This window comes from Perca fluviatilis, chromosome 9 (assembly GCF_010015445.1).
Source record: "Perca fluviatilis chromosome 9, GENO_Pfluv_1.0, whole genome shotgun sequence".
Lineage (NCBI taxonomy): Eukaryota > Metazoa > Chordata > Actinopteri > Perciformes > Percidae > Perca > Perca fluviatilis.
Genome location: NC_053120.1, coordinates 22,222,917 through 22,238,738, shown reverse-complemented (window position 1 = coordinate 22,238,738; position 15,822 = coordinate 22,222,917). Strand labels below are relative to the sequence as shown.

Here is a 15,822-nt window from a genome sequence, read left to right as displayed (position 1 = left end):
AGCGAGCCATTTGGCCTGGCCGATAATGAATCGAGGACAGATGAATGGATTTCAGGGTCAATCCAGAAAACACCTCGCAATGGTAATAGCGGTTCACACAATTTACTCATCTCCGCCTGAGGAGTGGTTCCCATGTGTTTGTGGCTTCAGATAATTTAAACCATTATGTAACAATTGCAAAAAGAGCTGCTTGAACCATCCCCTGGTGACCTGTATTATCCATCATTCTCCACTGATCATCACCTGCCCTCCTGCACAAGGGGTCAGAGAACATAACAATAACCCTGTGGCTGGTACAGACTCAGTTCTTTGCTAAAGGGCACTTCAGCAAGGGGAATCCCTCCTGACATGGGGTTTGAACATTGATCCTCTGGATACTTTCTCTGCCCCCCTGTTGCCACATACCAACTATGAAATAATACATTTATGTACAGTAGCACTATTAAAATCAACTCTCACATGCCATCAGTAAAGTTTCACTTGACATATTTCTGCGTTCTGTAGTTACCTCTTCGTCTTTAGCATTGACATCCACTTTCTGCGAGATGATGGCCTTGCTGATGTGGTCGATGTTATTTTCTCTGCAGTAGTCAAAGATGTTCTTATCCTCTTCCCTGAGAGTGACACAGAAACAGAAACAGAGAGAGAGAAAGAAGATTCCGTCACCTTTACTTTTAACAACTTAACACTTTACTTTCTTTGGTTTTACTTGCCCAGATTTTGAGATATACAGTATGTCTGAGATATTAGGAGCCTCTACACTGTGTCCTGGTTGTTATGAATAATTTACAGACCTCACTGTGAACACTTCTCAATGAAACTGCTTTCTTCCTAAGAATTAGTCCCAAAGAAAAATGGTGACAGTATGTGTAGTCCATGATCCAGAGTAACAGGGGCACTGTGAAAATATGTTATCTGTAATTTGGGTTAAGAGACCCTTTTAAATGCCTTGTGTCAATCCAAGTGCCTTATGTGTGAAGTGCGTGCACACCCAGGAAAGCAAACACCATGCTACTAGATCATTTGGTCATCAAACACACAGGCGTAAACACACAACTACTCTCTCTGTCTCACACACAAGCATCACCTACACGTGCCACATCCCTTGGGAATACTGGCGCACGCACACGCACACGCACACGCACACGCACACACACACACACACACACACACACACACACACACACACACACACACACACACACACACACACACACACACACACACACACACACACACACACACACAACACACACACACACACTTTCCCACCACTGATTATATCTCTGTGTCTCTAATCACCTCCTGGCATTGGGGACAGGAGTGAGTGCTCGGGGGAGATGGTGCAGTGGTGGTGGGCTGTTGGGTGAAGGGGAGAGAAGGGGCGAAATCTCATTTAGAGCTTTACGCCTTCCCCTCCCTCATACCCAATGCCGTCCATTCAGATTAATTGAATTTAGTGCTCTATTGTCTGACAGAAACCCCGCATACCAGCCGCTTTACCACTCCCACGCAGTAAGTCAGTCATCCCCAAGGCCAATCCCCCAGTTCCCGTCTCTGACGCCTGCTTGCTCTGCCGCATTGTTGCCTTACAAATCCCACACAGCACACAGGAGACACCGTGGGCTGTTGCCCAATTAAGACGAGGATGTTGTTTAGCTTTGTGTTGAGTATGTGGCCTTAACATTCATAGTTAAGGGTTCAGTTATCATACACTGCTGGTCCTCTGTTAGCATGAAGATATAGATTCTGGCTATGAAAATTCAAGCACAAAAGTCATATTGGAAAAGGTGACGAACTACAATGTTTTGCCTGAAATGAAAACCACCTCCACTCACAAAAAAAAACCTTCAGGGGAAAAAAAGCAGAGGGGCGTGTCGGCATTTATTTAAGTATTTGTTTAGGTCGTCACTTACTAACTAAATTAATCACATGTAAAGACATCTGAAGACATGTCCTTGGGTTTTGGAAAATTGTGATGGGCATTTTTCATCATTTCTTTACATTTTATTAATCAAACGATTATTTGATAAATTGAGAAAACTGACACATTCACTAATTATTAAAATGAGTAGTATTAAGTTGCAGCCCTTTCGTGGCTCCTTACCACCTCTCCTGAACAACTTGTTTGTACCCAGCCAAAAACCAACCAGAGGCACTGTTGGACTATGGCGGTTATCAAACTCACAACCAATCAAATGATTTTCTGAGGATTTCCAAAAGTCTTTATCCTGACTTCTTTGAGCTTGAAGAAAAGGTGGTCGCATATATATTAAGTGCTCGACAGGCTGTGTGTTTGATACAAAGAACAACAATTACATCTGAGAATCCTGGCAGTGGCATAGTTCCTCGGTCCTACTGCAACCCACTGCCTTCAAATGTCAACTCTTAATACACAGCTGGATCAACTACAACTTAAAACTACTCCTAGGGGACGTAAACCATTCTGACTCATAATCAACAAATTTTATTGTTTACTATAAGAATACACAAACAAAGTTTTGTCTGCTGTTTGTTCTTTAATGAACCTCTGTACTTCCTTTTCTTCAGATTTTCATCTACACGCTTTATCTCTCTCGGCACTCTCTTTCCTCCCTTCCCTCATCCCATCATCTCCCCCTTATCAGCCTGTGATGAATTATGAATAACTCATTACACTTTTATCACTGCTGGGTTATGTATGAGCACATTCATTTACATACTCCTGATTGCCAGCGCTATGTTTATTCATGAGTCTCCATGCTGGGCCACACCCACTTCCTTGTCTGATGGCCATGGTGACCCCAAGTGTCCCTGATGTGTGGCCGCCATCCGTCTCCCCGGCAACTAATCAATAGGCCAGCTCATCAGTCTTTCGTTGATGGTCGAACAGGGCTGGCATGACGGGCGCATGACACGTCCTCACATATATATATATAAAGCACAAGCACACATCTAATACCGTGTAAGGTTAAATAATAATAATTACAATAATAATAATAATAATAATAATATGCACATTACTAAAATAAGCTAAATGTGAATGTACACACAACACCTGTATTTAGTCCACACCACAGTAAGAGTAACACACGGACATGAACACACACAGGCTATAAACAAACAAATGATTAATGTGGGTCCTATAAACGACGTGACATCAACAGCACCGCAATGCATGCTGGGAAGGTCACAGGCTACTTTGTCATAACAACAGCTAGGGTACCAAGGGTTTTTGTGTGTGTTTGTGTACAGTGTGAGAGTGTTATGTGCTCACATGTGTGTGTTTGTCCAGTATGGTGTACTGGCAGATATGTCCTTCATCCATCAGGCTAAACTGGCCACAGTGGTGGAGAACACTCATCTACCTGGCCTGAGCTTCACTGATCAACACCACGGCCACACCATCCATCACACGCGCGCGCACACACACACACACACACACACACACACACACACACGCACACACACGCACACACACGCACAGGGCTACACAAGCCGTCATCATATCCCCTATAGGACCGCGGTCGACGCTCTCAACATGGCTGAGCTCCACGGAAGTACTAGAAACAATAAGAACTCAAATAACTCAGCAGCGGTTTCCAGCAGTGTCCGGACAACAAAGCCTCCGGTGTTCTTTCCAAGGTGGGTGAGAGAATTACAAATGTAACATTCAAAGCCTCTTTAATCATTCAATCACACACTGATCAGCTCAGTAGCCCAGGGATATTGCTAATCAATCCCGCTTTTGTCAATACACACACACACACACACACACACACACACACACACACACACACACACACACACACACACACACACACACACACACACACACACACACACACACACACACCAAGATGAGCAATGCAATTAACTCTCTGTCTTGTTAACAGGTGCTTAACTGTTTAATATGGTGTGTGTGTGTGTGTGTGTGTGTGTGTGTGTGTGTGTGTGTGTGTTTGTGTAAAAGAGAAAGAGAGGAAATTAAAATGCAGCAGAGCAGTGAGTGTGACAGTTCCAGCAGGTTATGCATGGATTCCGATGCAATCGTGTCGACATATAGCAGCAAGTGTATGTTTATGTGTGCAAATGTGTGCATAGGTGTGTGTACATGCCCTGTTAATGACCTCCTTCATGCTGGTTTCCCCCTTGGGGCATCGTTGCTACTGGATATCGTCAAGGGGAGCATCGTTCTGGGAAACCTGCTGAACTTGCTTCCTCTCTGCTGTACCTGGCACATCTTCATCACCCCCCTCCCACAAAGAACCCCCTGAATCGTAACGTAATTAAAAAGGGGAGACTCTGGCCACCTCTTCCCAAGACCGTGCATACTAATCACATACAGCCATTTAGGAGGAAAACCTGCAGGATTCACACATCTCATTTTCATCTCCAAAAGAGCTCTTTTTTCATTGAAATGAAGATGAGGTTTTTAAGCTTGAGTAAGTCTGCCAGGCAGAAGTAAATGGAGAATATATTTCATTAACATAAATCAGAGCTGTATGATGTCTCCGGGCCCTGACTGCAGTTGCGCTGTTGAATAGAATCAAATACAGCATCAAGACCAGTGGTTAACAATGCTATAGTAAGACTCAGATTGAGTTGACCTAAGCATTAAATAAGTAGTGATTCACAACTGGTGGAAATAGCTGAGTCTGTTCCAACACCACTAAAGAACTGAGAAACTGTATTTAGATGCTTTGGTCTCTGAAAACATAACCAAAGAACACAGTTAAATAAAGAGTGTGTGTTAGATGTGTAAAGAGTCAACAAAGCACAACGAGATGCTTTCCTTGCGTAATTAATGTAATAGGCATTTTATGATCTATGGTTGTCTGTGTGTGTGTGTTTCTGTTACTTCTGATGTAAATACCTGATCATCTCCTCCTGGTATAGCGAGCTGACTGTTGCTCCTCCGAAGCCCGTTCTTCTTTCTGCTTGTCGTCTTTCCTGTCAAATAAAAGACAGTCACACATTAACAAACAATATCCACCTTATACACAGTTAAAACTAAAATAAGACATTTTCAACACAGATGTTGGTCACCGTTAACAAAACGTACTTCTTGTTTAATAATAGCTAGTGTGAAACAACAACCGAGTCTAGTGTGGCTTAGTTCTGCAGCCTGTGTTGCTATCCCATATGGACAGAGGTCCTGACCTTATTGTTTTGTGTGCTCAATGCAATACAAAAGGGTTGGGTTCATCTATTCACTGTACCTATGGCTTTTCACCTATAGCCATTGCAAAGCTAATGCATGACACAGACGAAGTTCAAAATGTGTAATTTTGAAACAAGCCTCTGGGGCTTTAGACATGACCTCATAGCTAATAAATGTCCAACAAAATGCACAAGACCAATATAAAATATATAATAATTTGTGACTCTTGTTAATCTTCTGTTTTACATTTAGTTCAGCCAAGACTTTATTACAGAGCCTATTCTTCACGGACCAACCTCGACTCACAAAAGAACCCACACAAATCTGATTTCAGAAAATAGCGAGAGTGGGGGACAACATGACAAGCGAAGCAAAACAACTGTGGGTGCACTTTTGGGGAAGACCTAATTCACTTCAGAAACTCAGAATATTTGCTGATGCACTAGCCCTTCTCCTCTGCAGTATAATGTAATATAAAACCAGTGTCTGCTCAACAATTGAGACAGGAACAGAGGTCAAATTCTGGGTATTATTCTCTCCCCTGCTTCTTGGTCTATGCACTCCTACTTACACTATTTGACTGTGCTTCCAAAAGAAAAGAAACTGCCATGCTATGGTGCTTTGTTAACACTAATACAATCAGCTTCTTTTCAGGGGGGCATTTGTGCGTTTGCTGGCCTGTCTGCATTGTGCAGCTATGAGGCAGAGTCAGCGCATATTGCCCCTCAGCATGGTCAAGAGAAAAGAATGTGTCAGAATTGGACATGGGGTTGACAGTGACACTATTAAAGAGACATAAATATGGAAGGAGAGGGGAAAAAGGGGGTAATAAAACAGTGAAGGGGTTACATAAGATAAGAGGGTGGGGGGGGAGATTAGTAGAGGGAAAGTAAGTAGCGGAGAGGTGGAGTACAAAGAAGAAAAGGTGCAGTAATGACAAGGCGAGGGAAACCAGAGGATGAGCTGAAAATGGAAAGAACAGTACAGTAGGTCACACAGGACACAGGATGTCAGCTCTTAATACATAAATGTATTCTCTTGCTTTTCAGTTCTAGAAAAAACAACCTACTCCCATCTCTCTGGGGCTACGCTTGTAGAGCATTATGTGACTGTGAGTCCATCCCCCTGTTTGGAGAGTTTGCTACACTTTAAGAAGGAATCCACACAATCTGTTCAAATGTTTGCCTCATGTGGACACGGCAGGCACATTCAGGTGTGAATTACAAGCTATGGCAACTTGTAGCCTTAACACCAGGGACCAGCTGGATTAAGTTTTTCTAGATATTTTAAATATGTCAATACTTTGAACATTGACAGTGAAGGCCCATGCATACCTTCAATATATTGTGGACAGGTGTGTAGTAGGAAATGCCAATGAGAGAAAAGAGAATTCCCGCACACTGTCCTATTTACTTGCAATAAAACTTTTATTTAGAAATTGAACGTTTCGGTCCTTAATCCTTAGACCATTACCAGGATAAAGGTCTAAGGACCGAAACCCCTGAATGTATATAAAAGCTGCAGAATTACAACTTTGACATATATGGCAACATGGTAGAGTAGTATTTATATTATGTATCTCAAATACCAAATAAATATGAGGTTCAGGCAATCAAACTTTATCTGGTTATATTAATTAATGAAAATTCCCCAAACTTAGCAGAATGGTCCAGTCTTTTCCAAAGCAATGCCGACTTAATATTGTTGGCCTAATAGCAACCATATTAATTTAGAATATAATTTCTTTATGTAAAAATCTCAATGTTTAATATTCACATTCATATTTACTCAGCATACATTATAATGTTAAAAAATTAAGCATGACAAAATTGTTCTTAGTGTTCGAATAATACTCCTCCCAACTAAGCAGACAGTACAAACTTGTTGTTGTAACTGAATGCTTCTGCTGCTGCCCCAAAGGACAGCCTATCCATGGCAACACAAGACTCCTTACTCAGTGGAATGATACGACACAGGAGTGTGTAGAGATGTAAACAACAGTCTCTCTTATGTCGCCATACACACAGGCACTCTAAATAGCCAGAACTATGACAGTTTCTTGCATTATTAATATCCCAAAATGTCAGCTATTGAGGAAGACAACATAACCTTCTCATGTATTTTTCATGCTACATGCACAAAATAAGGAGCCACTGAAAGGCCTGGGACAAAATGACACTGTAACACTGACCTCTACTGGCAAAAAACTGCACTGCATCTTAAAAGGGCCGCAATGACATTAAACGTTTCTTTATTTGTCATACTTTAAAGCTTACAGTGGAGCAGAGCTGAGTCAAATACTTATATGCTCATTTGAAACACCTCTAAAGGCTAGTTTTATTAAATGTTAGAAAAAGTATGCTTAGAAAGGTTTTGCTTCTTTGTTAAACCATTTGTATCCAAACTGCTGTTTTAGTATTTCTGTTTTAGTATTTCTGTCTTTCATGTGTTAATCATGAAAGCTGAGTGACCTAGCAAAGAGCACAGGATGTATCCCTGAGGGCAGAACGCATAATGTGGAGGAGATGCCGGGCTTGATCAGAGATAAGAAGAAAGCTACTGATTGCATGAACCGAATAACTAACTTGACTCCCAACTCCTTTAAAAAGACACTGTTGTGAACAATCTTCAGTCATTTTCTGTACTTATGCTGAAGTGCTGTAAACTGACTTTACTTGCTGCAAGTAAACAAACTTTTAAGAGAACTCCAGTGATTTTGTCCATTCTTTGATAAATAATTATCCTAACATTAAACATGAAGGTGGGTGGAATTAGCCATTTAGCAAAATGTTGTCTTGCAGGCTATGTATAAATTACTGAACAGTAGTAGGAGCTTTTCTCTGATTGGATGAATTTTACCTTTAGTTCAGCATCATCAACAAGTGACAAACTCCACCAACATCGATCTTTAAGCAGGACAAAATTAAGCCGTTATTAAGCCTCCTACCCTTGCATCGACTACACAAGGATTCAGAATGATACAAACATGTATAGTAGTACACCATACACACTAATTTATATTCAACATTGGTGTTGGAAATCCGCTTTGACTTCTCAGAAATGGTTCTGATTACCTTTGTGCAGCCTTCAGGGTCTAACACATTGACACAAGATATGTACTCCTGCATTGCCTGATCTGCCTCCATGTCTCCAAGCTGCTTCCAGGCTTGCCTATAATGAGAGCACAATTGTCACTACACAATCATAAACCTACAGTTGTAGGGGTGTGTATTTGTATCTGTACCATGTGTGGTTGGCTTCATTCATTCATTCAGTGCCATTTAAACTTCAATCCAAGATGACAAATTAATTAATGCAATCTTGTAACATTTTAAACATATGTACAAACTATTTATTGAAAATTGTCATCCAATTTTAAGCCACATACCATTTTCTCTGTCCTTCAAAGTCAAAGAAGCCAGGCTTTTGTGTATTGCACTTTCCCACTTTGGCCTGAAAACAAAACAAGTCTGAATCATTCATCTCATCCAGTATTATCCAGATCTAACTTCATCAGATGACAACAGAGGTATCTGGGCCTACCTCATCTGTTAAAAATCAGTGATGATACAAGGGTGTTAGGGATTCATACAATGTACTGTATGTGCTTCTTATCTAAAGCCACATCTTGCAAGTATTTGAGGAGTTACATTTGGCCTACACGACCTCAGTGCCACTTAATCCGAGACTCACCTGTTTGTATCGTGCATACAGGTACAGCAGCTGGTCCCTGCTGGCCGTCTGAACCAGATCTCGTACGCGGTCGGCTGCAGACTCAAACTCCTGCTCCAGCCCTTCTCCATCCAGCCGGTCCCCCGTGTCAATGGCGCTGCAGTCAAATTTACCCAAACCCATGTCCGAGTCCGAGTCCGAGCCTGCTCCACCGAGAGGCTCCCCTGTGTCGGGCCGGGCTGGGTCTGTACCTGAGCCCGTCGCAGTGTCCGGAGAGGAAGACGGCGACCCAGAAGCCATTGTTATTATTGTTTATAACGGTAGCGTACCGTCAGAGACGACGTGCGCCGTAGATCCGTATTAAAAACGTTAAAGACGAACAGAGAGTAGCTACCTTAAATATATTTGATGAGTATTTCAGCGCCGATTTCGTTTTTTAATCCGTTATCGTTAAGAATCGGTGACAGTCGGATTTGTTTCTACCGTTGGTCCGTCTCAGGCACTGTCAACTAAAAGTACCGGCTAAAACTTTCTGCTAGCAAGAAAGGTTCCGGTCTGTGCTTCATGTTTCTCCTTTGGTAAAAAAAAATCGACGAATCAAACGGTAAAAAAACGGTGAAATTCTCGGTTCATTTTGGTATGACTGTGTTTGTAAAGTAGATCACAAAATCTACATGAAAAGAAAATATTTTTGGGTTCATTGTGTGTGGTAACCATTCGGTTAACGTGAAAACAACCAAGTTGAAACGCCTTTTTCATTTATTGTTAACCTAGCTAGCTAAATTAACGTCAACGTCAATAGCTAGCTAGCTAGCTAGGTTAACTAAAAGTTAGCTACGTTAGCTTTAATTTGGACTTGTACAAAAGAAAATGGTTTATTTGTAATATCCAGTATTATCCAGATCTAATTTCATCAGATGACAACAGAGGTAGCTATAAACTATTTGCATGTTTTATCACAGTAGCCTACAGCTGCCAACATGGTAATTTTTAAGTGTAACGTTAACGTTACGGCATGCATTTTTGATTGTTGGCTACATGGTTGCTTGGAGATGTCCTCAATCTACATAGACAGAAAATAACGCAGCTAGCTAAAGTAAATGTGGGCTTTATCATTGTTTATATATATATATATATATTGCTATATTATTATTATTATTATTTGCTAGCTTTATTTTTTTAAATTAATTACTCTGTCCTAAATCCAATTTGTTCAATTTCAATGGCAGCTGTCATGAGGCAAATGGAGTAACTTTTTAGACGCATTGGTGGGAAAATGGCTTAGCGCAGTTTGTCCAGCAGGTGCTGCTATTGGCATAACGATGAATTGTCACCTGCAAATAGTGTCGCTTTGCCAGACCTTCCTCCACCGCAGTGCAACAGACACTTAGCGCTTGTCCCAAACTTAAAACTATATCTTATATGTTTCTTGCACAAATACATAGACGAGCCAATCCAACTTGTTTATGTGTATAGTCTCACTCATTACCTTTGATTGTATTTGTCATAAATGTAGAGATCTTTGTATGGACAGCATAATGGCATTCTTTTGAAATACCCCAAGTAATGGTAGCCTATTATCCTGTTCTCTTAAAACTCTGTGCTTTTCCAGAGCACAAACAAAGGCTTCTTTTGGCCTATTTAACTGAGCATCTAAGTAGCCCATATGTAATTCGCTGTCCCATTTTAAGATAAATTGTAGAAATAAGCAGAAGTAGGATACTCTGCGAAAAAGTCTGCATACCCATAACTTGAAGGACTGCTAATCAGAAATGCCAGCAGAACAGAGACAAAGAGATGAGGACAGTCAATCATGATTTTAAAAAAGTACGTTTACAATCATTATGTGATCTTGAAATTGAGTTTGCACTAGCTGGTTGGAAAACATGGAATGTAAACTTCAAAGTAGGCTAGATTATTCTATTTTGAAGTTTAACTGTATCCCCTCTTTGATTGCAGACGTACAACAACATCAACAACAAACTGAATTGTGTGTAGAAGGTGTGGGGTTCCCTGACCGCACTGCCAACTAGTTTTAGCGGAGGTCCCAACAACGCCCGGTGCCACTGCGCGCTCTGCTGACGCAACCACGTCGCTGTGGCTCAATGCGATGGCGGACCGCAATGTCCACAGACCTGCCCAGAGAGGGACGGAGCAAAGTCACTGAGCCACTCTCACCGGCTCCCTTAAACTGACTACCTGTTAAAGAGAGGCCGCTGTCATTGCCGTCCCTCTCGTGAAATAGTATGTGGGACGGGATCTGCTCGGAGTGCACTGACCGGGACGAGCCAGAAGTGGAGTGAAGAGGAGCAGAGTGCGCCGGGCTGACGCGCCGCATGTTGAGCGAGCAAGTTGACTGAAATAACAAAAGTCGAGTCGACGAGGAAGGGGACAGCCGCTCTTGGATTTAAGGAAGATTCAAGGGGATAGTTGATTTGGCAAAAATGAAATTCGCGGAGCATCTTTCGTCCCACATTACTCCAGAGTGGAGGAAACAGTATCTTCAGTATGAGGTAAAGTGAAATGTATCTTGTAGGTTATTAGAAATAAACTCCTTGTGAATATGGGCATGGCCGAAATTCCTACAAATTATAGATATTTTTTGTTTTGTTTGAGGAGAGTGGAAGATAAGAGTCAAAATGTACTATTACAAAATGTAAAGGCTTTTTAAATGTTTATTTTTTTTTTTCAGTTTCAGTTTAGCCTGCTCATGAGAGCAATAAACGACGGGAAAGATAAGGGATGTCCTATTGTTTATGGAGGGAGAATTGACTGCGGGTGTTCAGAGCCATAGGGAGCATTCAGGGTTTATTATTGCTGTTTATTGAGTTTTAACACCTAAAAATAAACACAATTAACAATTTACTGAACAATTGAATGCCTTTCATCCTCGAAAAATTAACAAAACAATTATGTTATTAATTTTAACAATACATATAATACAAATAAATATTTCGCAATATTCTATAAATTAATAGGTTTTATAGGTTTATTTATAGGTTAATTTTTCACTTTTTCTTTGCAAAAACGAATATGGATATTGATTTCAATTACATATTGTTTTCTTTCATGTCTTGATTTCTTTTTTTAGTTTGTTCAAAACTAAGGGGTATATAAATAAAAAGATAAACGTGTGTACATTCTCTATTACTTTGTTAATTCCATCCAATGAATGAACCATCTTTTCACTTTCCTTTCTTTTCTTTTTTCATTATTTGCAACAATCTAACAGAACGCAAGGGAAGTCTCCCAGGCCTTGATTTTGCATTGTTGTAAAATCACAAATATTTTAACCTTTTAATATATTCCTTGTTTTTGTGACCAGAGTTACATAGTATTTTTAGTTTATCAAGATCTGGTTGGTATTCATATTTTGCACAATTAAATAGGAATGCTTGTCTCTATGAATCAACATGCAAGACTTCATCTAACAGGATATGGTGTTTGGTTTCCGTTGTCTGTGGATTGATGGGGACCTTTGTGTGCACACATGGTCTTTGTTGGGTGGTGTACAGTACTTGAGGAGTATTTCATATTCACACCCCACATCTTGCTGGCTCTACATTAAGAGCTTTAGTGCAGACATGCAGCGACAGGACCGGCTGCTCTATTCCATTTAGCTCTATGAATTATAGACAAAGACCCTTCTCAGCAGCCCACATCCCAGACTCAACAGAAGCTCACTGCACTGGTTTTATTTTGGAAACATTCCCTAAATAGTGTTACTAAGTTGGATGATTGCTACAGCATTTGGATCTGTCCAGCCTGACATGAATGATATGCTGTCATCATTGCGTGATAAAAACATCTAATTAAAGTGGGGAAAAATAGGTGTCAGACATGTGGACACACTGAAGAGAGGACAACTCTAAAGTAGAATGTAATTTTAATTGATTATTTACATACACAGCCTATGCGGGGTCTTTGTGTGAACAGACTGACGCACAGTGAGCCTAGGGACAGATGCATGGCCATACCAGCCATTTTACACCTCCATTCTTTGGCTCGGCTCTCACTGACCTGAGATGGATGATGATAGATTTTCTCTGTCATCTACGTTTAGTGTTGGTATTCAGTTATATTACATATAATAATCTTGAATTGACATTAAAGTTTTAATTATATAGTATTTTACCAATATATTTACACCAGTATTTCCCAATAGAGGCAATTCAATTCTAAGCATTGATTGCAGATGATTGCATGTTTTTATTTTAGATATATCAAATGATATTCTATCACTTTATTACTGGAGTAACTGATTATCAGTCTATATTAGGTACTTATTTATTTTAAGATTTAAATTTGTAGCAAAACAACAAATGTTGTGTGAACACAAGTGTAATCGACCATTGGTACATGATTTAAATAGATAGGTTTTTTTCTTTTCTTTTTTTTTAACCATCCCAAAAACCCTGCCTTTACAAACATATTGTTGTCACATGTGTAGCTATTGTTGAATTATGTAGAACAACAAGATCTGTCCCCTATCCCTACAGTTTATATTATTTCTCAAATCTGAATTATACATAGGCTTTGCAGGAAGTATGGGTTTGTGTGTATTTGTGTTACTGCGGCTGCATCAGTCTTTGTCTGACCTCTGTAAACACCACTACCTCCTGAGTGGGCGGGATAGGGAGAGATCAGAGATGATGGACATCTTATTCGAGGCTTAAATGCCCTCTGAAACAAGTCAAGAGACAAGGACAAGGACAAGGACATAAACTTATCTGCAACAAGCAAAGTCAGTTGACTTTAGTGAAGTGGGTCACTAAGATAAAACATAATCAATTTTAATGTCATTCTGAAAAAATGCAAAGCCTTGATATGCTGCTGTGGTACAACAGAAGCAGCTTCAGTCCATTGACTGTTCAGTTAAGGGACCATTACAAATACCTTGAGAAATTCAGATAAACATTCATTACACACAGTAGTAGCCAACAGTCCCTTATTATTTTGTTCTGCTTTATGTGTTGCAGTAGCCAGTGATGGACTTGTCTGTTTATTAAATTGCATACTGACACATTATTCTAGCAACACGGGTCATTCTTACCCATAGTCCATGGAGTAAAATATGACACTTTTTGTGGCGTATGCAATATTACAGCTGCCTACATCCAAATTGAATGTGGTTTGAAGTGATATTCTTGCCTTTGTGTGCTAGTTGGGTTAATTAACCTGCAGCCCAGGTTTAACTCCCCTCCTTTTTTTTTAGAGCACGCTATTGTGTGGAAAGCTGTGCGCTGTCTATTTAGATTGGTCAGCCAGTTTCTATGCAGATGAGAAGGATGCGGCAAAGTGGCTGTTCCAGCAAATACAGGCTTTAGTTAGTAAGGCACTTCATTTGAACATGGAGGCATTGACAAGGCGATTGAGTGATAGAGTAATTAGTTGTCTGCATTATCCTGTGGGATTGTAGTTATGAACCTTTATGCTAAACAGCTGTTTGGTATGGAGGTATGCATGTCCTGCCAACTCCAGAGGCTTCTGACAAAGGACAGGAGATGTAGATTGATAGGTAGGAGAAGGATTGGCTTTTAAATTATATAGTTAAGTGCAAACATTTTTAAAAAGCTGTTTTTTATAAACTTATTTTAATGTCTGCTTTCTCAAGTCAATTGCTCTACATGATTGAGGGCTTTTCATGCAAAAGTAAAAACTTGTTTGTATTACAGCATGTAAGATGCGTGCAGACTATAATTAGTCGTGGCAACTGTTGAATTCAGATGGAAATTGAGTAACATGTGTATTAAACAGAAAGAGTGAGAGCTAGAGATGCAGGTGTGTGTGTGTGTGTGTGTGTGTGTGTGTGTGTGTGTGTGTGTGTGTGTGTGTGTGTGTGTGTGTGTGTGTGTGTGTGTGTGTGTGTGTGGGCGAGAGAACAAGGCCACTTATGCATTTACCTCTGCAGTCTAATCACTCGTGTAAGCTAAGATGAGGAGGAGGAGGAGAGTGCATATGGAGAATCACATTTAGAATTCAAACTAGCAAAGTGACATTATGTTGAGGAAAAGCAGGTGCTTGTGTGACTTCAGTGAGTGATTGCTATTTGTTCAAAGGTGAAGCCTTGTCTTTCCCTAATTAATATGAGTAATTTTTTAAAACGTTTAAATGTCTAAACCAGCACAGTGAGCTTTTGTTTTGTGACCGACGTAATGGAAATGGTACATAAAATATACAGCATCCCTCTTATCATCTGTATTTTATGTAATGAAAGTGTGATTTATCAGCATGTTCAACAATATAAACATTATGTACAACAGGCATGGCATGGCAACTGCTGAGAACCCCCCTTTCTATACCTCCCTCCTTCCTTCCACCCTCACCTCATCGTACCTCCCCCACTGGGAGGACATCTGGTCCCCGACCAGACCAGCACTCTGCTCCCCTCCCTCCATCCTCTCTTCCCATCCTCTCTACTCCTCTTTCTGCATGCAGGGATCCACTCATACACAGAGCTAGGGATTCAGGTGATGTACTGTTGGCTTTCTAGTTGAGCCAGAGATCTCTTCAAACTATTAATGCACACTGTGTGATCTTCTCAAGCACAGGGATAACAACCTCAGACATCTTAGGGGAAGGATTTGCCCATCTAGCACTCAAAATATTTTGGTTAGTGTCCACTCAACATCGGCAACAGTCTCATTCAGACATAGTGACTTGAGTACTGGTACTTGTGATAAACGCATGTTTGGTTTAGTGAGTGTGCATCATCATCACGTTAATGCATGGTCATTCAAACGGTCCCATTAGGCTTGGCTTAGTTATTGTCTACAGGTTTCACCATGCCAAGCTTGCAGGTTTATCCCAGTTCCCCAAAGAGCCACCCCCCCCCCCCTTCCAATCACTGCCATCACCACCATCACCATGGCAATGCCTCCCTGTCTGAATCTGAATGTCTATTTCCCACCTATTAGTCAGAGGGGATGGGTTTGCTCCTCAGAGATTAGCCAGCTCCAATGGTGTGTGTGAACAGTTGGCTTCCTGTGATCTTTATCAGACAACCA

At 40.7% G+C, this 15,822-nt stretch overlaps 2 protein-coding genes across 3 annotated transcripts in view; one reads left to right on the top strand and one right to left on the bottom strand.

Annotated features, from left to right (window-relative positions):
- The window catches only part of acbd6 (acyl-CoA binding domain containing 6), a 29,707-nt gene extending 20,373 nt beyond the window's left edge, over window positions 1-9,334 (bottom strand). Inside the window, exons 1-5 of one of the 2 annotated variants that reach the window (XM_039812025.1) lie at window positions 8,837-9,334; window positions 8,532-8,596; window positions 8,218-8,314; window positions 4,856-4,932; window positions 509-614 (exon numbers count right to left, since the gene is read on the bottom strand). In XM_039812025.1, the coding sequence (XP_039667959.1) occupies window positions 509-614; window positions 4,856-4,932; window positions 8,218-8,314; window positions 8,532-8,596; window positions 8,837-9,115 (624 nt within the window). In that variant the 5' untranslated portion in view covers window positions 9,116-9,334. The remainder of the gene's footprint in view (window positions 1-508; window positions 615-4,855; window positions 4,933-8,217; window positions 8,315-8,531; window positions 8,597-8,836) is intronic. The other variant, XM_039812024.1, reaches the window with a different exon arrangement.
- Window positions 9,335-10,774: 1,440 nt separating this feature from the next.
- xpr1a (xenotropic and polytropic retrovirus receptor 1a) overlaps window positions 10,775-15,822 on the top strand; it is a 68,331-nt gene continuing 63,283 nt past the window's right edge. The window contains exon 1 of the mRNA XM_039812026.1: window positions 10,775-11,328. Coding sequence (XP_039667960.1) covers window positions 11,260-11,328 — 69 coding nt within the window. The 5' untranslated portion in view covers window positions 10,775-11,259. The remainder of the gene's footprint in view (window positions 11,329-15,822) is intronic.